Below are 23,969 nucleotides of genomic sequence, written 5' to 3' on the forward strand. Positions count from 1 at the left end.
GAAACCCCTGTCAGCCTTGAAAGTTTTGATTAGGAGAAACCTTGCTAATAAAGATGGACAAACCCGAATGGTAAAAGCTCGAGGTCTGTACAGGACACCTAGTGTCCGTGCATGGAATCCGAACACAGACTTCTCCGGGAAGTCAGTTTTACTGTTCGGATTTGGCAGCCTGAACAAAGCTTGTTGAAAGGCTGCAGCACAGCCAATAATAAGCTTTTCCTGTGTGAAACTTCCAGCCCCATCACAGCCATATCAAGTATTGGCATGGCTGTGATTGGTCAGCGCACACTGTAAGAAAAAAAAGTGTCTCCTCTATTCTCGATAACAAGTAGAGGTGAAGCTGACAGCCGCAGGCTGCAGCCCTCAGCTTTACCTTTGCTGGTTATCAAAAATAGAGTAGTCCCATGCCTTTTTTAAAATTATTTAATTAAACAATAAAAAGGTGTGGAATCCTTCCCATTTTTGATAACCAGCCAAGTTAAGGCAGACAGTTGTGGGCTGATATTATCAGGATGGGAAGGCCCATGGATATTTGTCCTTCCCAGCCTAAAAAAAGCAGCCCGCAGCCACCCCAGAAATGGAGCGTCCATTAGATGTGTCAATTCTGGTGCTTTGCCCAGCTCTTCCCGCTTGCCCTGGTCCATTAGCAAGTGGAGTAATATTACATCAAGCCCAGGGGTTAGTAATGGAGAGGCATCTATCAGACACCCCCTTTGCTAAACAAGTAAAAAGTAATAAAGATGCACACAGAAAAAAAGTCCTTTAATTGAACGAAACACTCCCCGACAAATCCCCTCTTTTTCTCATTTAACATAAAAGTAAAAAATCTAAGTAATCTTCACCTGTCCACGTATAATCCATAATTCTGAAGTCCCTCAAAGAGCGCCAAGTCTGCTACATCTAGTTGCGGTAACATCAGTAATGTTACGGCTCAGCCTGGCAACCAGATCACACAGAGTTTAGCGTGAGAACGCAGCTACGTGTCACCAATGGTAAGGGGTCACTAGCAGCCGTGTTGTCATGCTAAGCTCAGTGTCATCTGGCTGCCCGTCTGATCGGCAATATTACTGATGTCACTGCTCAGCAATGCAATCAGATGTAGAAGAGTTGGGGCTTATCGTGGGACATCAGCATTATGGACTATTGGTGAACAGGTAAGTATTACTTTGATTTTTATGTTAATAAATGAAAAAAAAAGGGGATTTGTCAGGGAATGCTTTGTTCAATTAAAGGACTTTTTTTGTGTGTCATTTTTTACTACGGGGTTAGTAATGGGGGTGTCGGATGGACGTCTCTCTATAACTATCCCCTGGACTTGATGTCAGAGGACATAAAACAGCTGACATCAACTGCAAAACCATTACCCCCCTTGCCAATGCACCAAGGCAAGTGGGAAGAGCCGAGACTAAGAACCAGACTTGGTGCATCTAATGGAAGCTCCATTTCTGGGGTGGTTAAGGGCTCATGCTATTAGCCTGGGAGGGGGGCAATATCAGCCAGCAGCTGTCTGTTTAGAATTTGCTGGATATTAAACATATGGGAAACCCCACGTCATTTTTTTTGGGGGGGAATTTCCCATTTTAATAACTAGTAAAGGATACACAGTCACATGTGAGCTGATATTAATAGCATGGGAAGCTTCATGGATATTGGCCCCTTCCCAGAATAATAACACCAGCCCCTAGCCATCTGATTTCCCTCAGCTGGTTAGTATAAATAAGAGGGACCCCCACCATTGTTTTATTTTATTTATTAGGCAAATATATCTACAGTAAGCTACACATGCACTGCACTAATTATCTCACTGACATATTTCTCACTATGTACAGGCGCAGAATGGCGAATACTGTCATCAGCGCTACCTGCCCTTGTTGCCATCAGTGAGACCAGGAGTACGCTGATGAGAGTAGTAGTCATCAGCTGACGCCTGACCTGCGATAACCTTTTCACTGCCAGTCACAGCTGCTGGCTCACACGTTGTCATCTGTGTGACACCGTAGGAACTGCGGCGCTGTGAATGGCTGTAATGTCAGTAAAGTTATCGCCGATCAGAGTCGGTGTTTCCAACGCTGTCACACAGATGATAGCATGGTAACCACTGGATGTTCGGGCCTCTTATTCATTTGAATGAGACCCAGATTCGGGAATGAGTTTGGGTACTCAATTAAAAATAAATTAACGCTTCTAATTTTTAAAACATCCTTACTTTGAAGAATTTTTCCACACCAGCCAAATACTTTGCAGGGTATTTTAGTTCTAAAAAGTACTATTTCCTAAGCCTGTTCTTTAAAATATGAATATAGATAGTATTTATCTTGGTAATTATGAATATAATAAAACCTCAGTCAAGGAGCTGAGCAAATATGTTCCAGATGACACTATTTGCTTTTCTGGGATCACTTGCTTCACTGCATGTTAATGGTAAAGGTCCTACAACATATTTTAATAAAGGGAGGTTGTTCCATCTACAGATAAGTATCACCCTGTTCACATTTCACCTTTTGCCAACACTGGAGGTATATATTGCCAGTATTCGCCAACATATACCTACTAAATATTCCATAGTAACTCTCATTATAAAATAATACAAACCCTACACCGCACCTGCTACCTCTGTATAGGAAAGCATAGCAGATTGTTAGGGATAGAGAGCTTTTCTGGTGCAGGCTATGAACGTAAGATAAGAAAGAAATGTAAACAGACAGAGTACAGCATACTCTATTTATTTCTCTTCATTTTGCAATATAACATATTTCACAGCACTTTACGCAGAAAACCGTGCTAACCACTGAGCCACTGTGCTGAACCCTACTGAGCACAGGCGCATACTAGTTTCCTGCTATTAGAGACTTATTAACGTAGGGTTAATAAACCTTTAACTCAACTACTACAATTTTAGACATCTGATTTTCCTGAGCTTTTATATTTTGAGCTAAGAAAACATTACTTGTAGTGTAGTCTGACTGCCAAAAGCTGCAGAGAAAGCTAAGAGATGAGTGTGAAGAGGACAGATGCATGGTTTAATAGACGCTGTTATGTGCATGGAGGAATGTTTCTATTCTTATCACATTCCTGCAATCATTCTTTGGCTACTTATGATTAAGGATTTTACGTAGGATGCGTTTATCTCACACCACTGCTATTCTCCAATGGCACAGGCTAATTATAGTAAAGCTTCATTCCTTTTACACGCTGTACACAGAAATCTAACACATTAATGCTTAGAGATATATAAATAGACAGATTGAGAGACAGATATGACAGAGAGATAGATATGGGATAGATAGATAGATAGATAGATAGATAGATAGATAGATAGGCATGTAAAAGTCTGGGCACCCCTGGTCAAATTACTGATATTATGAACAGTTAAGCAAGTTGAAGATGAAATGATCTCTAAAAATGCTAAAGTTAACGATGACACATTTCCTTTGTATTTTAGGCAAAAAAATAATATTGTTATTTTTTACATTTTAAAAATTACTAAAAGGAAAATGGACCGATGCAAAAGTTTGGGCACCGTTGGAGATGTGATAACTTTCACCAAGGTTTCAGACCTAAATTAGTCTGTTAGGGTTACAGCTTGTTCAGTGTCATCCTTAGGAAAGGTCAGGTAATGCAAGTTTCACAGCTTTATAAAAACTCAGCCTCCTCTAGCCTTGTGCCAAAAAACAGCAGCCATAGGTTCCTCTAAGCAGCTGCCTAGCAAATGATGGATGCCCACCAAGAGAGAGAAGGCTATAAAAAAAAGTAGCAAAGCGTTTTCAAGTTGCCCTTTTCTCAGTTTGGAATGTAATTAAGAAATGGCAGTTAACAGGAACAGTGGAGGTCAAGATAAGGTCTAGAAGATCAATCAAAATTTCAATGAGAGCTGCTCATAGGATTGCTGGAGGCAAATCAGAACCTGCACTTTACTTTAAAGGACCTTTAGAAAGGTTTAGCAGATTCTGGAGATGTGGTGCATTGTTCCACTGTTCAGAGACAAATAATAATAATAATCTTTATTTACATAGCGCCAACATATTCCGCAGCGCTTTACAGTTTAACAGTCTTAAGCCCAACAGTCATAATTAACAACGTTAACAATACAATAATTAAAGCAAAATAGGACGACCCTGCTCGTGAGAGCTTACAATCTACAATCAGGTGGGGGAGATACAAAGTACAGGTGTGTATTTACAATGATGGTCCAGCCATCTTGAGGAAGTGGGGGATAGATAGAGATCGTGAAAGGGCTACACACACACACACACACACACACATATTTTGATTAGGGAACGTGATAGGCCGCTTTGAACAGATATGTTTTGAGAGCGCGCCTAAAAGTGTGCAAGTTGTGGCTGGTTCTAATTTCATGGGTTAGAGCATTCCAGAGGGTTGGCACAGCACGGGAGAAGTCTTGGAATCGGGAGTGGGAGGCACGCATCAGTGCAGAGGTTAGTCGAAAGTCATTTGCAGAGCGCAGCGATCGGATAGGCCGATAGCCGATAAATAAGGGAGGAGATATAAGGGGGTGCTGCACTGTGGAGAGCTTTGTGGGTGAGAACAAGTACTTTGAAATGGATCCTATAATAAATGGGCAGCCAGTGTAACGACTGGCAAAGAGCGGACGCGTCCGAGTACCAATTAGCCAGATGGACAACCCGGGCTGCATTAAGGATGGACTGGAAAGGGGAAAGTCAAGTGAGGGGGAGGCCAATTAATAGAGCGTTACAATAGTCCAGGCAGGAGTGGATCAGGGCGACAGTGAGGGTCTCTGTTGCTTCCATGGTGAGAAAAGGGCGGATTATTGAGATGTTCTTTAGGTGTAAGCGGCAAGAGCAGGCAAGAAATTGTATATAGGAGATGAAGGAGAGATTGGTGTCAAACGTAACACCCAGACAGTGCGCCTGCTGCCGGGGTGTTATAATGGTGCCACCCACAGAGAGGGCAATGTCAGATTTAGGGAGGTTAGTAGATGGCGGGAGCATGAGAAGTTCAGTTTTGGAGAGGTTGAGTTTCAGATAGAGGGTGGACATGATGTTGTAGACTGCAAACAGTCACTGGCGTTCTGTAGTACAACGGGGGTAATGTCAGGGGATGACGTGTATAGTTGTGTATATAAAATAAACCCGGCACTCAATTTATGGTGAATCTCTTGGGATTTATTAACAAGAGAGAAGATAAACGTTTCGGCCAATATTGGCCTTCCTCAGTAACGTACTGAGTGCTGTGCTGTGCTGTGAGTTCAGGAAGTAGATAGAAGCACCGCGTCGCATGGACTAATCTGTTCTACAGCTCCTCTCAGGCCACCCACGCTATTCCAGACCCTGTTTTGGTCGGACCCTGTGAGCCTGCTTCTATCTACTTCCTGAACTCACAGCACTGGCAGAATTTCACTGCCTCACCTTTCACCGCTCCTATTGGCAGTACGTTACTGAGGAAGGCCAATATTGGCCGAAACGTTTATCTTCTCTCTTGTTAATAAATCCCAAGAGATTCACCATAAGTTGAGTGCCGGGTTTATTTTATATTGATATATGGTGTGGGATCCTACCCGGGCACCTTCACAGGGTAGTGCTTACGGTTCTTTTTCCCATAAGTGTATAGTTGTGTGTCATCAGCATAAAGATGGTACTGAAAGCCAAATCTGCTGATGGTCTGTCCAATTGGGGCCATGTAGAGAGAGAAGAAAAGGGGGCCAAGGACTGAGCCGTGAGGTACCCAAACAGTGAGAGGAAGAGGGGATGAAGTGCAGCCACCGAACAAAACACTGAAGGAGCGGTCAGAAAGATGGAAAGAGAACCAGGAGAGGGCAGTGTCCTTAATGCCTAGTGACTGCAGCCTAGGGAGTAGGAGATGGTGGTCAACAGTGTCGAATGCTGCAGAAAAGTCGAGAAGAATGAGCAGAGAGTGGATACCGTTACATTTTGCTGTCAAAATGTCATTGGTCACTTTGATGAGTGCAGTTTATGTCAATGTACGGGGCGGAAGCCAGACTGTGAAGGGTCTAGGAGAGAATGAGTGGATAGGTAACGGGTAAGGTGGGAGTAGACAAGACACTCCAAGAGTTTAGAAATGAAGGGGAGATTGGAGACTGGTCTGTAGTTGTTTGTGCAGGATGGGTCGAGGGCGGGTTTGTTTAATAATGGAGTAATGATAGAGTGTTTGAAGTAGGATGGGAAAATGCCAGAGGAGAGGGAGAGATTAAAGATTGTAGTTAGGTGAATTGTGACGGTTGGCGAGCGAGACTGGAGGAGATGTGAGGGAATGGGGTCTGTAATGCATGTAGCTGGACAAGAAGAGAGGAGCCTGGAGACTTCTTCTGTGATGGGATCAAATGTGGAAAGTGTGCCAGGAGAAATGCAGGGAGGGATGGGAGTCACTGCACTTGGTGGCTGGGAGCGGATTACCTGGTGGATATTATCTATTTTCTCTATAAAGTGGGAGGCCAGGTCATCAGCACAAATGTCTGTGATAGGAGCTTGAGCTTTCAGCATGAGGGAGTGAAAGGTGTCAAAACGTTTCTTGGGGTTGTTAGATAATGAGGAGATCAGGGTGGTGTAGTAGATCTGTTTGGCGAGGTGAAATATTGCCTTTATGGAAGAATCATTAGAAGAAAACCTCTCCTGCATCCTCACCATAAAATTCTGAGACAGGAGTATGCAAAAGAGCATCTAAACAACCTTGATGCATTTTGGAAACAAGTCTTGTGGACTGATAAGGTTAAATAGAACTCTTTGGTCACAATGATCAAAGGTATGTGTGGAGACAGAAAGGCCCAGAATTTCAGGAAAAGAACATTTCGCCAACCATTAAGCATGAGATGGATCAATCATGCTTTGGGATTGTGTTGCAGCCAGTGGCAATTGGAACATTTCACGGGTAGAGGGAAAAATGGATTCAGATAAATTTCAATAAATTCTTGATTCATAACACCAACTGTAAAAAAGCTTAAGTTGAAAAGAGGATGGCTTCTACAAATGGATAATGATTCTAAACACACAGCAAAATCCACAATAGACTCCAAACAGTGCAAGCTGAAGGTTTTATAAAGACCATCACAGTTCCCTGAACTGAACATCATTGAAAATTTGTGGCTAGACATCAAAATAGTAATACATGGAAAACGACCCAGGAATCTCACAGAACTGGAAGAATTTCCCCAAGGAAGAGTGGATGAAAATTCCTCAAACAAGAATTGAAAGACTCTTGTCTGGCTACAAAAGCATTTACAAGCTGTTACACTTTCAAAAGTGGATCCTACTAGGTACTAACTATGCAAGGTACCCAAACATTTGCATCAGGCCATTTTCCCTTTTGTAGTTTTTTAAATGTAAAAAATTACAATATACCGGTATATGTTTTGCCTAAAACTAAAATACAAAGTAAATGTGTCATCTAGGCTGTTTAGATATCACTTCATCTTCAACTTACTAAACCACTCAGAAAAGCAGTCATTTTGACCAGGGGTGCCCAAACTTTTACATACTTGGTAGGGACAGCTACCTGCTCTAGTGCAAGCCATATTTCTCTCCGTGGTCTCTGTAAACAAATATTACTGTGCTTCTTCGCCATGTCCCCTCTGAGTCACAATGGCAAGAGAGTGAAACTCTGATTGTCACCAGCAGGATGCATCTGGTATTACTACCCTGTGGAATAAATATTTTTGATCTACAACTTAGCAAACAGCAAGGCTCTGATATTATCTATTCCCTTCCTTTCTCTGTAGGATGTTTTCTATTCAAGAAAGCCTCAAAACCAAGCAGTAAAGACAGGGCTTTGGCAACCTTTTAGGGCATTCAATGAAAAAGAAAGAGGTTGTCATGGAAAATAGCTGCAATAGCTTTTTCTTGCAGCACTGCATGAAGACTCTCGTGAATACTTGGCGAAACTGCAGAAAGGCTAAACAAGTAAACTAGGAATAATAGAGGAATAATGTTTCGGGGGGAACTTGCTATCTTTGCTGAAAAAAGGGTACAGGAATGTCATGGTAAATGTATCCCCTTTATATTATTTCCCTGATAGTGAATCATCCTATTTGTACCTGTTTTGATTTGGTGACTGTAGAGTTTATGCTATGTTCTGTACAGGATTATCAGGGCAGCCATTTCTCCTGCTGCTCTGTGTAGTTCAGAGATTTGCTTTAAAACAGCCACATGGGCATAGGAAACGTCAGTCAGAAACGCTTGACTGATTTCTACAAGAGAACATTGTTGGCATGCATTAACTTCCGCACCAGAAGCTGACTGGCTCAAAGGATTTACCGAGCAGCGAAAATTGAAAACATAGTTGTTCCGTATCTACTATATGGGTGAGATGAACATAAGCATAGGAATACTTAAACCATGATAACCAGTATTTGGTAGCATGTTTATTCCTTTCTTGGCACATTTTCATCTAGCCACCATATTCGGTTAGAAAAAAAAACTTATTGGTAAAATACCCTGTAGTACTCTAGTATAGTTGACTCAACTGTGAATAATAATATATAGTTCTGCAAGAGCCACAAAACTACTATACTGATAAATTTACCATCCACTAATAGTTTACTGTAAGTGAAGGGTGTTTTTTCAGTAAAAAAAATCAATCCTGTGCCCATGATACATCACCAGATGTGAGGATCTATTGGCGAGCAATCTCAACTTTAGTATCGACATGCAAATATAAGACAAGATTGCCAACTTCTACTTTTGGTCCTTAAAAATGGAACAAAAAAAACTAGATTTTAATCTCTCTCCCACACTAACAATGCAGTTTCTAGGAGGACCACACTACCCTGGAGATGGGATCGACCAAGGTTAAGCCGGCTCTTTCAAAGAGGCTCGCACCAGTTGTATGATCTGCCTGTATAGTAGGCAAAATCTTGTAAAATATGTAGAGAAAAAGTAGTCACAAAGACAAAATTATCAAAAATATAGCGGTTATCTCATGAAAAAAAAATCTACACAGAGCAGGAATCTAGTAAATAGGAGCAGTTATTTATGACCCGGCTTTCCTTCACGTGACACTTGTGAGTCTGTTTTCATTCTTGCTGTGAATTGAAAGTCAAAGTTTATCCATTTGAAATTCTATTTCCTCACCTCTTTCCTGTGTTTAGCTGAACCGTGTAGAAGGTTATGACTATTGAGGAAGAGTAAGTGGGAAATCATAGCCTTGGAAAGAGTATTTGGCCTAGTGGTATAGTGATGTCAACATAATAAAGACTAGAATATGATGAAGGACAACTCTTGTGTGTTAATGATAACAAAAACTCACACTGTTCACATTTTACCCATCGAAACTGGTAAATATATAGGAAAATTGAAATTTAAAAATCTACAAACAAAACTAAAAACATTATTATTTTCCATTACTATCAATGTGTTCCAAAGTAATATGCTTATAATAGGTAACAGGCATTCAAAGATAGTACGCCTTATATCTCAGACGTCCGTATTTCGAGGTCCGAGTACTCCCATGATGCATGGATTGGCCATTAGTTTCGTGCCTATATATGATACTGTTAAGTTCGAGTCACAATATCGGCAGCCAGTCCGTGGATGGTGGTCCTTATTTATTCTCGACTGTTTTTCATAAACATTTGAATTAGGCTTAACTGGCATGATATGACATGACTAAGGATATGATTGCTAACAACTACAGCATCTAAAAACTTAAACATCCAATATATGAGTTACAGCATCGCTGATGGCACAGTCTTAAAATCTACTGACCCCTTTGACTTGGAAATATGATTTCTACATATGTTGGTGGTTACCTTTAGTTAATAAAATTGCAGTCTCAGTCTGCAATCTTCTTTCCTTCAATCAGTTTTAGACTCTCTGATATACAGTTTGCAGCCTGATCCAAGTTTCAGATTTTTCTCTTGTGGAAGCATCCTTTTCGGAAATATAGGCAGGATGTGAGTTCTCCATATATCCATGGGCAGATAAACCATTGGTGTAACCTGTCAGGCACATAGGGGCCCCAGAGGTAAGGGAGCCCACTTCTACTTCCAAAGCAGTTAGAATTCTGCACCGCTTCAATACCATACTTATTTCCCCTTTATATGCTTTCCTCCTTTTGTATAGGCGATTTCTCAGCCCTCCCTGACACTGTAGATGTTTTCTCTCCTCACTGACGGAGATCTGTGTACAATCCCCATCCCTGGGTTCTAACGCTGAGAGAAGGGAGGGGAGCAGAAATTTGTAACAGATTGGTAATTTTTTTGTACAGAAATCTTAGAGACACTTAAGAAGAATGAGAAACATTGTTTAATTGGGAGATAATGGCTACATAGCACTTGAATTAATGGCTCCATAGCTATTAACTCAAGTGCCGAACTCTGTGAACTGTTGTTACGACACTGAGAAGTGCAAGAATGCTTTAAGATTTTTTAGGAAAAAAAATAAAAAACATAAATTCTTTGTATATTAAATATCATAATGATGACGGACTAAACGTTTTAATGGGGTGTTCATAGCTCTCTATACATATAAAGTTTATATGTGACACCCAGATATGATTCGCTTCAGTGCAGATGCCTGAAAGCTGTGATCTTAAGATGTCTCACTGTACTGGGAAGATGTGGAATTGAATGTCCTACGGGCTGGCTCTCTTCCAAGACGTGACACTTGCAGACTAAGTTTCCTATTAAAGAGCAAGCTCCATTTATTTCAAATTCCGGGAACTTATTATTTATAGAAGTGACACAAGCAGCACACAAGGTAAACAATCTGATAAGTACCTAGCCATGAGGAAAACCAGTTTCCCTGCTTTCTCAGCCTATGTAACAATAAAATAGTGTTAACATTACTTTATTCCTAGCCAGCAATTATCAGCGTCCCATGAAACAAATGTGAACATTAACCCCTTCAAAATCTTTGATGTACCCGTATGTCATGATCGGGAAGTACCCATACGTCCATTGTTTCTCTTTTCCCCTGCTATAACCCCTGTTTTTACCTGCTCGCCGCAAATAATGATGTCCATGTATATGAAATAAAGGACTTTTATTCAAAGGATACTGGTGAGTGCTGCATTTCCACGATCAGGAACAGCGGCGTTTTGGCTCTGAAAAAGCAACATGGCTCCAACCAAGACGAAATCTGCGCTCCTGAATGTAAATGTATAGGGCACTACAGTGTATTGGGCACAATGGCAAATTTGTAATTTTCACTCTGCAACTTCTACTGCGTGTTTTTTTTTTTCTGGAAAACGCCCATAGTGTACACAATGTGACTACACCCATAGATGACTTCCCAAAGGGGTGTAAATTCTCATAAGGGGGCACTTAGAGGAAATCTCCACTGTTTAGGCACATCAGGGTCTCTGCAAACTATTCTAGAAAAATCTGCGCCGCAAAACACAAATAGCGCTTTTTCGCCGCTGGCCCTGTCGTGTGTCCAAAGAGGACGGTACAGTCATGTTTAGAAGAAATTGTGTAACAAATTATGGTGCTTTTTTTAGCCATTTCCCCTTGTAAAAATAAAAAATCTGGGGCTAAGACAGTATTTTAGTGATAAAAATGGAATTATTAGTTTTTCACAATAGAATGGTATAAAATTCTGTGACACGACGGTGGTGCCAGTATCCTCACTAAATAACTAGATGTATTCACTGAGAGGTGCAGTTTGAGAATGGGGTCACCTATAGAGGATTATGCTGTTGTAGCACTTCGGGGGGCTCTGTGAATGAGATGACCATTCCAGCAAAATCTGCACTTCAATATGTTGTTCTTTACCTTCTGAGCTTTGCACTGTGCCTAAAAAGTAGTTTTCAACCATATAAAGGATATCGATAAACTTAGGAGAAATAGTGTAATAAATTATGTGGTCTATTTCTTTAGCTATTTTAAGAACTTGGGGCTAAAACATTTAAGTGGAAAAAAATAATTTTTTGTTTCCTCAGCCCAATGTTACATAATTCTGTCAATTATCTGTGCATTTAAAATGCTCACTACACTCTCTAGACAAATTCCTAAAGAGGAGTACTTTCCAAAATGGGATCAGATATGGGTGGTTTCTGAAATTTTGGCACCATAGCGGCTCTTCAAATGCGACATGGCACCCGCAGTAGTCTATTCCTGCCAAATCTGAGCTCAAATAACGCTGCTTCACCTCCAGGCCCTGCCGTGCGCCCAAGCAGTAGTTTTCCACCAGTTTATCGATGTACTCAGAACAAATTGCACAATAAATTGTATGGTCCATTTTCTCCTGTTACCCTTGTGAAAATTAACAATTTGGGGCTAAAGTAACATTTTTGTGTGAAAAATTTGATTTATTTCCCGATTCAACTTAAAACAATTCTGTGAAGCACCTGTGGGTTCAAGGTACTCACCACACCGCTAGATAAATTCCTTGAGGGGTCCAACATGGGGTCACTTGGGAGGAGTTTCCACTGTTTAGACACATATCAGGGGCTTTGCAAATTGATATGGCATCCACTATCTTTTCCAGCCAATTTTTCGCTCCAAATGTGCGCTTACCTTCTAAGCCCTGCTGTGCGCCCAAACAGCAGTTTTCCACTACTCATGGGGTATCAGTGTACTCAAGAGAAATTGCACAACAAATTGTATGGTCCTTTTTCTCCTGTTACCCTTGTGAAAATGAACAATTTTGGGGCTAAAACAAAAGTTTTTGTGGGAAAAAGTTACATTTTGGTGGTGGTGGTGCACACTGTTCCTGTTTGCAGGCTCACCACTGCCGCCATTAGTTTGTTGCACCTGCGATGCAGTTGTCAGTAACGATCTGAACATATCAATACCCATCACCTTGCCAGAACAAGACATTTCCAAATTACGAGTAAGCAATTCTTGGCTATCCATAATCAATTCAAATTATTAGATTGTATCTAAAGATCATGATGTTTTCCGTAGTACAACCATAACATGGTATTGTTTTTACCAGTTCAGTTAGCCATTTACCACATTAGAAAAACCTATTAATTCATAGTTACTATTTTCTTCTTATTTTACAGTTCTTTGGTGTATCTTTGGTGTATCTACAAAATTTGTAATGGAATTTCAATGCTCTAATTGCCCAGTCTAGCTTGTGGAAGAATTAATTTTACATATTTGACAGGTGAACATTTTCACATTGATAGAGCATTAGTTAATCATGAAAGCCAGAACCATGAGACCCCTGCTAGAGTATATCACAACAGTGTAAGCAAAACTAAATCCTTCAGGTTAGTGATTTTATGGAAGAAAAATGATTTCTTTGTTTATTATCAAATGTATCTTAAATGGGAGACGAAGCTACACACGAAACACACATCAAAGGGGTGCCGCCACCTCTTAAAGGTAATGCCTTAACATGTTTCCTCTAAATTTGATATCCACATCTAGATGTCTTGCAAAATATATTGCCTGATTTATCACATACTATAAGTCCACTTGGCCTTATTTATTTAGCTTTCTTCTGAGTTTACAATGGTCCTAAGGACAATGTTTATAGAATCTGCGTATGAGAACTTTGCTGCCATTTCTTTATGGTATTTATTCATAGATTTTTAAATATATGCATTTTTTAGGTAAACATGTCTAACTTTGGCATAAATTAGAGACACAGACATATATAACACTTTCCTTTCCTTGGGCTTAGATTTTTTATTAGGAAGCTTTGGTTTTGGCTCCTCTCTATCATATAGCAGGCCCTTTTATGCCTTTGTTTGCCAATAATAATATTCTAGAGCAATTTTTTCACTCTTTATTGATTTATTAGCAACTCATTACCTTCTTTTTGGTGGCTTTTTGCATATTTGTATCCCTATCTTTATACCAACAACTACATTTTTTAAGTAATGTTTTTAAAAACTTTGTTCTGATAAAAATTTGGTAATTTTATTAGCTTTTTTGCTTCTGATTTTGTTCTGATTTTTGATGTTTCCCAATGCTATTGGAAATTTTGCCGTTGATCTAGACAACTTTCTTCTCTGATATATTTGTATCTTAAATGGGGTTGGGTAGTTGGAAAAAACTGCCTATAATTTGTAGTGTGAAGCTGATCAGTGTAAACCAGTCAGCTATAATTAGGAGGGGAAGATGCCCTTTTTTCTTATTGAATCTTCCTATTTATAGGTCCCTTAAGTCTAAGAACTAAGCAGAACCGCACTTCTTTCAGTTCAGAATCCCCGATGGGACAAAATGAAATGTTTTTTTCAAATGTCAATTTCATTTATACAGAATAATTTCAGTCCCAGAGATTCCGCATAGGTCAGCATTATTTATCATATATCATTCACCTCTAAACTAATGCTATAATGAAGCAAGCTAAGGCTATTTCTACTTGGACCTGAAAATACATGTGCAAGCAGGAATCGGCTAGAAAAAAAAACACATGGCAGTTAGAAATGATGATTGTTCCGTTATCTGCTCCAACTAACGTCCTGCCAGTTCACTTTACACAACACAAATATATACACCATTGCCTGAGTAAAAACACCTATTAACATGTGTTATTTGTTTGCTACTTTTGGACTTGACCAGGACTGATTAAAGTACTTCACATCTGGATACTTTAACAAGTGGTTGCTACTGAGGACAATTCTACGGTCCTGAAGTTAAAACCATTGTGCTCCACAGACTGCTATCTAAAGTAATAATGCACCTTAAAGGCCCCCATACACATCAGATGGCTATTGGATGAATGATGATTCGGGCATCTGTTCGGCCACCAGCCTTACCAGCCAACTCTCCTACACACAGGAATGCTCAATCAGCCGAGCTCTCCAGTGTCCTCTATGAGAACAGGAAAATAGTGTGATCGGTTGTCTGAAATTGGAAATACCTGATCGACATTTTCCATACATTTTAATTGATTACTGGGAATTCCTGATGTGTAGCTTATTGCAATCAATTATTTGGTATCAGAAATAACTGTACATAGAAAATAGATACTGGAAGATATAAAGGATCCAAAACCTGTCTTACTCTTTGTTAACTACTTCATAAGTTGCATTTGGCACTCACTTTTCTTTCCTGGCATAAGTAACAAAAACACGAAGCCAATCTGAACTTGCATGCTTACAGGGCAACACATGTCTATGGCCATCTTAACAATGCAAAATGTTAAAGTGGATATAATCAGAATTTAGAACACAAGAACAACCCCAGATTAGGCCATGTGTTACTCTATACTATAAGGGTATGTGCACACGTTCAGGTTTTTTTCGCGATAAAACCGCATTAGAAACTGCAGACATATGTATCATATCAATCAGAATGCATTCTGCAATTTTCGTGCACATGATGCGTTTTTTCCGCGAAAAAAACGCATCGCGGTAAAAAAAAAGCAGCATGTTCATTAATTTTGTGGTTTTTTCGCGTTTTTCCCACTATTCTATGCATTTGGAAAAAATACATCAAAAACGCGCAAAAAAACGTATCAAAAACGCGAAAAAGAAACGCAAAAAAAACGCATGTGGATTTCTGGCAGAAATGTCAGGTTTTTGTCAGGAGAATTTCTGCCAGAAATCCTGACGTGTGCACATAGCCTAAGCACTTCCCTTTTGTAGACTTGACTATCCATGTAATTCGTGACATTGAAAACTATGTTATCTACACAACTGGAAGGCAAAATCTATCAATCCCAAGGAAGGGCAAATCAACATAGACAGCAATCAAGTGACAAATTAGGGCTATGACATAGTGGGAAACACAATATAAAGTGCAAACACAGTAAAGCCATTGTGCTTGTTAAGATTGGTGGCAATACTGCTAAGATTGGTGGCAATAAATCTCACAATCTGGCATGTCTATGAGTAAATCATCCATTTGACATGCACAATTCCCACACATGGATTAATTGTTCGTACTGTACAAATGAAATTTATATGCCCATTTGTTGCTTGTAGCATTTTCATTCCCCTGATCAGTAATGGGAGTGTTGATGGATATAGTTCCTCCTGCTTGCTTTAATCCCCTTGAGAAGGAATCCCAATTTGGTACCTAGCGGTATTTCTTCATTTTCCATCCCCACATTTCGGAAGTAATCACTTTTTTATTTTTCCTTTGTCGCAGTCGTATCAGACCTTTCTCTTTGCAGGACAAGTGGTATTTTTAAATGGCCTCGTGTTGGGGTATGTACTGTATAATGACTGCGATAGTTTTGGTAGCTTGGAAAAAAAGTTATTTTGCTATTGGTTATTGGGTTTCATTTTTACAGTGTACTAAGTGTGGAATATTCTGCACTTCTTACAAATAACTTGCTAACAAATTTACATCGTTTCGCTTTTTTTGCTTTTCAACTTTCACACAATAAAACTTTTTTTTTCGTCAAAATAATTTGTCTTTGTGGTTTCATTTACAATACAGGAATCTGCAAGGGAGCAGATATAACCTGAATTACTTCTATTTTTCAACAATTTTAATTGAAATTATTTTGCAGTACGGGACAGGTATTACTTCCTTAACACACTACAAACCTTATATATTGAAGTGCATTATACTCGTCATTTATAGGCTACGTTCACATTAGCGTCATGCGACGCTGCGTCGCCGACGCAACGCACGACGCATCGGAAACGCACGCAAAAACGCAACTTTTGTGACGCAAGCGTCGGACGCATGCGTCGTAAAACGCAGCGTTTTTGGTGCGTTTTTACAAAAACGCAGCGTTTTACGACGCATGCGTTGTCAAACACTGATTAGATCTTTACACACAATTTAGTGTCTAGACACTAGATAACACCACCAATGAATAGAAGAGGGTGGGTCTAGTGTCTAGACAATCGATAATGCCACCAATGGGTAGATGGGGGTGGGTATTAATGTAATAGTGGTATATATACCCCGGCATACATTATTTCCAACCATAGAGCATCAAGATGGATCGTTCCATGGAGAGTATCTACCTCACTTTTCAGCTGGAATTAGCCCTTGCTATAGCTTATGCTTTTGCCTGTCAAGAACAGAGGAAAAGAGACAAACAACGGAGAAGGAGTCGTCGGCGTTTTTGGCTACACCCTATAGTGGAAGTCCGAGAGAGTCGTGGAGTGTACCATTGTCTTTTTGGCGAATTAAATGAGAACCAGGACAAATATTTTGAGTACACCAGGATGTCAAAAGACAGCTTCCGATATCTGCTGCGTCTGGTGGAAGGAGCCATTTCCAGGCAGGACACGCAGCTCCGTAAATCGATTTCCCCTGAGGAACGTCTGCTGGTGACTCTACGGTACGTAATGGAATGTGAAGGATTTATATGTTCTTGCCACTTTTTAAATTAACGTGTTTTTGTTTTTTGGGGTGGGGGATTGTAATTAAAAATGAAAAATTCTTTCATAACAATTAAATTAATTATATTTATTTATTTATTTTTCTTCTTGTCAGTTTCCTGGCTACCGGAGAGACATTGAGATCACTGCATTTCCAGTTTCGGATTGGAGTCTCAACACTGTCGGGTATTATTGCAGACACATGCCGCGCATTGTGGGACAACCTCAGGGAGGAATTTTTACCCATCCCTACAAGAGAATTATGGCATGCCAACGCCCAAAAATTTGAAAAAGTTTGTGATTTCCCTAACTGTATCGGAGCCGTGGATGGCAAGCACATTAGGATTACCAAGCCTTCAAGAAGTGGATCTCTTTTTTATAATTATAAAAAATACTTTTCCACCGTGCTGATGGCAATTGCAGGTGCGGACTGCAGGTTTCTCGCTGTGGACATTGGAGCGTTTGGTCGTGCAAATGATTCACGGACATTTAAGGAGTCTGACATGGGCCGAAGATTATACGAGAACAATTTTAATTTCCCCCATCCACGACCTCTTCCTAACACCGAAGGCCCGGCCCTGCCATTTGTTGTGGTTGGGGATGAGGCTTTTCAAATGTGTGGCAACCTACTTAAACCGTACTCTAGTCGGGGGTTGGACCGCACAAAAAGTATTTTTAATTATAGACTGTCCAGGGCCCGAAGAACTGTGGAGTGCGCCTTTGGCATTCTGGTGTCCAAATGGCGTATCTTAGGATCCGCAATAAATTTGAAAATTGAGACAGTGGATGAGGTGGTGAAGGCGTGTGTGGTTCTACACAATTTTATTATTGATAAAGAGAGAGTCAACGTGGAACTCGATGAACCCATACAAAATCCATTGCCTGATTATCAAGCTCATCCTCTGCGGACAACTTTGGAGATTGCTCATATGAGGGACCAATTTGCTGCATATTTTGTTTCCGATGTTGGCCGTGTTTCTTGGCAAGATCAAATGGTGTAATTCAACGTGTTGTTATGATGTTATGTAAACACTGTGGAGCCCATGTAATGTAACCATCATATGTTTGGTTATTAATGTCACCCGATTGTCTAATGCGTTGTGTTTGTTAATAAAGTTTATTGTGCCTTTCCGCCTTTCCGTTTTCACAAAACAAATCTCCCATCCGTTTTTCCATAGTAATTGTAAAAAATCCTATTTTATTGAAAGTAATGATTGTCCCACAAAATTTATGTGAGCACCAGTACCCAAATGGACTGTGACAAAACAATAAAATTTGCAGCCGTGAGTACCATAGTTTTGACGTATAAAACTTCATCGGCTCCCACCTTGTTAACCATAATTAATACTGAAGACTATTTTCATATGGAACCTGGCTTGACAAGGAGGGAAACTATCATGTTTGCAAAACTCTACAGAGTTAACACTATTGTACTCAGGATGGTAGAATTTGTCCAGAGTCAAATAGTGGCGACACTGTGAACATTGCTTCCACCTCACCTGACCAATATTTTAAAGGGAACCAGTCACCTGTATTTTGTGGGACTGGAACACCCCAAAACTCTGCCCATATGAGCCAAAAACAGTCCCACCAAATTCAGGTGACAGGTTCCCTTTAAGGTACATTAATAAAACTATTCTACAACGATAACTACCAGTGATACCACCGGACCGTGATCGTTGTTTATTGGTCGTGTGGTTGATGGAGAGCTGTCACACAGCCAGCTCTCCAGCAACCCAAAAAGAGCAAGTCCCGTGTAATCTGGGAAATGTTATGAAGCGCATGGCCGCACTCACGATGTTTACCATTGTAAATGTAGTTATTAAAAATACAAAACAACATTTTATTACGGTGTGTGACACGTCCATCGCCGTCAGCTTTCCGTACTGTGCCAGCCCTAAACCACAGTACAGCGTTTATTATTAACGGTGTGCTCTGATTTACGGGCGGGAATCACAGTGTAAGTAATTGCGGAAAGATGACGGCGAGGGACGTGGTTGACACCTTTTTTTATTTGTGGGGTATTTTTTAATTTTTATTTGAGTGTTTAAAACACTGCGCTAGTAACCCAATATTACCTATTTTAAAATAAAGACATCGCTTGATCGGTGTCTAACTCGCCGATCCAACAATGACAGCGTGGGTAACAAAAAAAAATCATAATCATTCGTTGACACCCAAAATCTCACAGCAGGGGCTCTATCGTTTTACGATTACAGAAAAGATAACGTTGGTTACACAAATAAACCAACTTTATCTATACTGAAATCGTTGTGTGATCATCTCTGGACAGCGGATAAGTAGAAGTGTTCTGGGATGTGTAGAAGTGTTCTGGTGATGGATTTCATGCCTCAAGATGCTGCAGTAGAAGTGACAAACAATCCAAACATTTTCTTTATATAGGGGGGATGTTTATCTACTGTTTGCACTATCTAGACACTGTCTAGACACCTTTTTGTTCAATTTTATGTAACGACGCATGCGTCGTACAACGCACGCACGACGCACACACGCGACGCAAGTGCGTTGTCAATGTGTTTCAATGGAGATTTTAACGCAATGTCGACGCACGAGCGACGCAAGTGCGACGCATGCGTTTTTTAGACGCTCGAAAAATGCAACATTGTCGCGTCTCCGACGCCACCCAGGTGCGGTGAAACGACGCATGCGTCGTGCGTTTTACCGAAAACGCACGACAACGCAACGCATGCGTCCCCAATGTAAAAGATAGGGGCGCATGACGCATGCGTTGCCGTGCGTCGGCGACGCAGCGTCGCATGACGCTAATGTGAACGTAGCCTAACACCTCCAGCAGAGCCCAATAGACCTCTGTCCTTGGCAGACCTCTAGACATCGTTTTGAACCTGGCTACTATAGTAACTCACTGCCCACTTGCCGCAGTTATGTCGCTGTATTGTCACCATTGGCATGATAGAATGAGCTTCCTCTCTGTAGCTACATAGATGCAGTCAGCATCTAAAGGAATAAACACTTAAGCACCAGATTTTTAATTTTTGTGCTTTTGTCTTTTCTTCTTCTTTAAAGTGTCAACCCCTCCTCCCTCCACAATTTTGCCATTTAGATTTTTTTTTAACTCTTTAAGGTATTTTTTAACATTTAACTTAACAAGTTAAATAACTTTATATTTTGATAGACCAAACTTTTACTATTTTAAAGGGAACCTGTCAGTGGGATTGTGCACAGTAACCTATACACAGTGTTAGGTTGGCGCCATTATACTGATTAAAATGATACCTTGGTTGATGAAATCTGTCTTGTGGTTGTTTAATCTTTATTTTCAGTTTTGAGGTAATGATATGCTCGTTCCCTAAGGCGGGCCTGTGGGGGGCTTTATGTGGTGCTCTGATTAGATATTCATAATGCAGACTGCTGACCGGTCACTGATCCCTCACTGACCTGCCCCCTAGTTTCCAAATGAATATCTTTACATATTTAAAAAAAAAAAAAAAAACCTTCTGCAGGCATAATCGCATGTGTTATATGCCAATAAAACATTTTATTCACGTTATTCAGCTAGGGAAAAAAAATCAATTTGAAAATGTCTAGCTGTGATTCGATAGCTGCTACTGCGCATGCGCCAGCAGCGCCATCTTACTGGGGAAGAAAAACAATCCTCCTCCACGCTGTAGCAGCTCTCGGCTATCTCCTGCCTGCAGATGGCTTTTTAAATAAAATATTTACAGATATTAATTATGCAAACTAATAATAATATCTAATCAGAGCACCACATAAAGACCCCCGCACAGGCCCTCCTTAGGGCACGAGCATATCATTAACTACAAATTGAAAATAAAGATTAAAGAACAACAACAAAATGGATTTAATCAACCAAGGTATCATTTTAATCAGTTTAATGGTGCCGACCTGACACTGTGTAGGTTACTATGCACAATCCTGCTGACAGGTTTACTTTAAAGAGGAAAAAGGTAGGGTAATTCAAATTTTTATATTTTGTATTTTTTTAATAACTTTTCTATTTTGTTTTTATTTTTTTTTAGTTGTCTTAGAGGTGTCAAATATGCGATCATTTGATTGCTTATTCACCTTAGTCATATGAGGATTAAGAGTGCAACCATAGTGGTCTTCAAACATGACAAACTGTTGCCACCTGAAGATCGAATTGCGAGGGGCCGATAGAAGCCGAAGGAAAAGCACTATTTAAATTCGGCTGTAAGTGATGGACAGCTGGATTTAATCTGTTAAACAGCAGTGACTGGAACTAGCTCTAGTTGCTGCTGTAACAGGAAGATGAAGGCTACGCACATGTAGCATCATCTGAGTATTTACCACGCACAGATCAAAAACCCACTCCAAACACTGCTAAGTCTGCTTGGATGGACAAATGTCTTTTTTCGGCCTTACTAACTATGTTACTATATACAATTAGGTTCTGTAGAAGGACGTAGATCTGGGGATTTATTATGATGGAATATAGGCTGAACTGGATGGACAAATGTCTTTTTTCGGCCTTACTAACTATGTTACTATGTTACTATGTTACGAAGTCACACATCAAGAAAAGATTAATCTTGATTCTTAATCATAATAATCATGAGAGCTCAGTTTTTTTATACAGTTTACCAAATCCCCTGCATAATCTTAATAGTTAAGTAATCAAATTGAGGTGGGTTGTATACATCTCTGAAAGAAGCTTAGGTAATTGCTGAATTCTCTTCACTTAAACAATACAATGAAACTTCCATCATGTGAGAGCTGCAGATATATGCTGTGGATTTAGAGTTTGGCAATTAAAAAATAAACCCACTAACCTCTAATTTTAAATCATTAAATTTGTGGATATAAAATAAAATAGACATGAGAGTAAAGAGTTATTATTTATTTTAAAGGCATTATCAAAATGGAAAAATATAATTCTACATGTCCTATTCAGAATAGACATCATATTGGGTATTTGGCAAATGCAGAATAGAGAAATGCTTGGTAGGGCTTCTGATCACATTCATATGAAAATAGTATAAGAGCTTAAGTTGGACACTTGCACTAAAAATTAAGTTCAGATAATTCATGAAGTCTACACTGAAATCCTGACCTTAACAACATTGAACATCTTTAATACTGGATTGCAAATTGCCAGGGAAACTATCTAATTCAACATCTGTGCCTGACCTCACACATGCCTCATATAAACACTCTAAATTCTTGTATAAAGTCTCCCAATAATCGGAAAGCTACTTAAGCCCAATTGCGTAATATTGTGCGTGGTCTCCAAGCTCATACTGGCTTGATAGTTATTTGTCCATTGTTTGTCATCAAATAAGATTGTGTGTACACGGCGGCTATTAGACCCTGGCGTACCTGTTTAGCTTTTGGAATCAGGAGATGCATCAGTGGTAATTTTCCTAAAGCATCTTCTTTGGTATCCTCTTGATCGTTTTTGCAGGGGCATATTTGTCTTTAACTGTCTAAATAAACTAGTGACCAGCTTCCAAAACGAAGCCGGAAGCACTTAAAATAAGCTAAAAAAACCCCTGAACATATGTACAGCAAGCCGTTTTTCGACATTGAACTGCATATGTTAAAGAAGTTGTCCACTACTTGGACAACTTCTTCTCAAACCCTTCGGTTGGCCCCAGTAAAATAATAAAGCTTATAGACCCTCCCATGTAGTCACTGTTCCCACAGTATCTGCACTAGTTCTCCTGAGGCTCCTATGCTGTTGTTGTGACACGTGAAGCCAGTGCCCAATCTGCGCTGGTGTTGCTGTCCCCACCTTCGGACAAATCAAACATGAAGAGTACGAGATCAACTGCAGCCTGGACTTGTCCAAAGGTGGAGACAGTGAAACCAGCGCTGATTGGGCACCGGCTTCACCGGCTTCACGTGTCGCAGTACTGCACGAGAGCCCCGGGGAGAGTGAGTGCCAAAACTGCGGGAACGGATCCAGCACAGGAAGTAAGTATAGGTTTTTTTATTTTATTGGTGCCAAATATTTTGATCAATAAGGGGTTGTCCTGGTAATGAACAACCTCTTTAATTCTTTATATCATTTTAATCACTTTTTAGGGCCGACTACAGGTGGAATTTGATTGAAACACGTTGTGTGCACATATCCAAAGCAAGTTTCTTCAGTCAGGGTTAGCTACTCCTCTTCCTGCTCCTCCTTTATTGACTGACATTTATATGAAAAGATTTCTTAAAAGCCATGAAAATGTACAGTAATCCTTATACGTTATTGAGTTATAAAGCTCTTTAATAACGGGTGGTACTGTGCTGATTATATATTTTTGTGTTTTACTGAAATATAGGAAGAGTCGTGTATGTTGCCTGGAAATTCTATTTTACTAAAGTGCTGATTCATAAAAAATAAATTGAAAACAGCAAGATCCTTATGAAAAAGGAAATGCAAGCTGCTTCAATTTAATTTGAATGTTTTGTACAATAATCCAGAACATCTTAGATCTGTCCTCTTATAATTTGTTTTCCAAGCTTCCTGACATGACTAGAAGATGGATACGAAAGGTTCCTGGTGGCCAAGTTTCTTTATTTTGTAATTTAATTAGGCTATACTGTATTTTCTGTGTGATCAAGGACTATCTGGACTAGTGGGCAAAAAATGGGCATTTTATTTACTATATTTTAATTTACACCACAGACCAGTGTATAAAAAAAAATCAGCACTTGTCTTATGCCTAATTAACCCCTTCAAGACCGAAGGTATTTTCGTTTTTGCAACTTTTTTATTTTTCAGTCAAAATGGCCATGTGGGGTTTGTTTTTCGTGGGACAAGTTGTAGTTCTGAACAATACCATTGT

General features: G+C 39.9%; 2 protein-coding genes across 3 annotated transcripts in view; one reads left to right on the top strand and one right to left on the bottom strand.

Annotated features, from left to right (window-relative positions):
• Positions 1 to 23,969, bottom strand: part of AKAP7 (A-kinase anchoring protein 7) — a 189,506-nt gene that overhangs the window by 33,940 nt on the left and 131,597 nt on the right. The gene's annotated exons all lie outside the window — the stretch shown is intronic.
• LOC138637393 (uncharacterized) lies at positions 16,472 to 19,511 on the top strand. Its single transcript, XM_069726013.1, has 2 exons — positions 16,472 to 17,135; positions 17,291 to 19,511. Exons 1-2 carry the CDS (start codon positions 16,789 to 16,791, stop codon positions 18,174 to 18,176), a joined length of 1,233 nt encoding a protein of 410 aa, XP_069582114.1. The 5' UTR covers positions 16,472 to 16,788; the 3' UTR covers positions 18,177 to 19,511.

Source organism: Ranitomeya imitator, chromosome 5 (genome assembly GCF_032444005.1).
Source record: "Ranitomeya imitator isolate aRanImi1 chromosome 5, aRanImi1.pri, whole genome shotgun sequence".
NCBI classification, from domain to species: Eukaryota; Metazoa; Chordata; class Amphibia; order Anura; family Dendrobatidae; genus Ranitomeya; species Ranitomeya imitator.

Coding starts and splice junctions, on each gene's coding strand:
- LOC138637393 (XM_069726013.1), top strand. CDS start 16,789: ATGGATCGTTCCATGGAGAGTATCTACCTCACTTTTCAGCTGGAATTA. Junction 17,136..17,290: donor CGTCTGCTGGTGACTCTACG/GTACGTAATGGA, acceptor TCTTCTTGTCAG/TTTCCTGGCTACCGGAGAGA.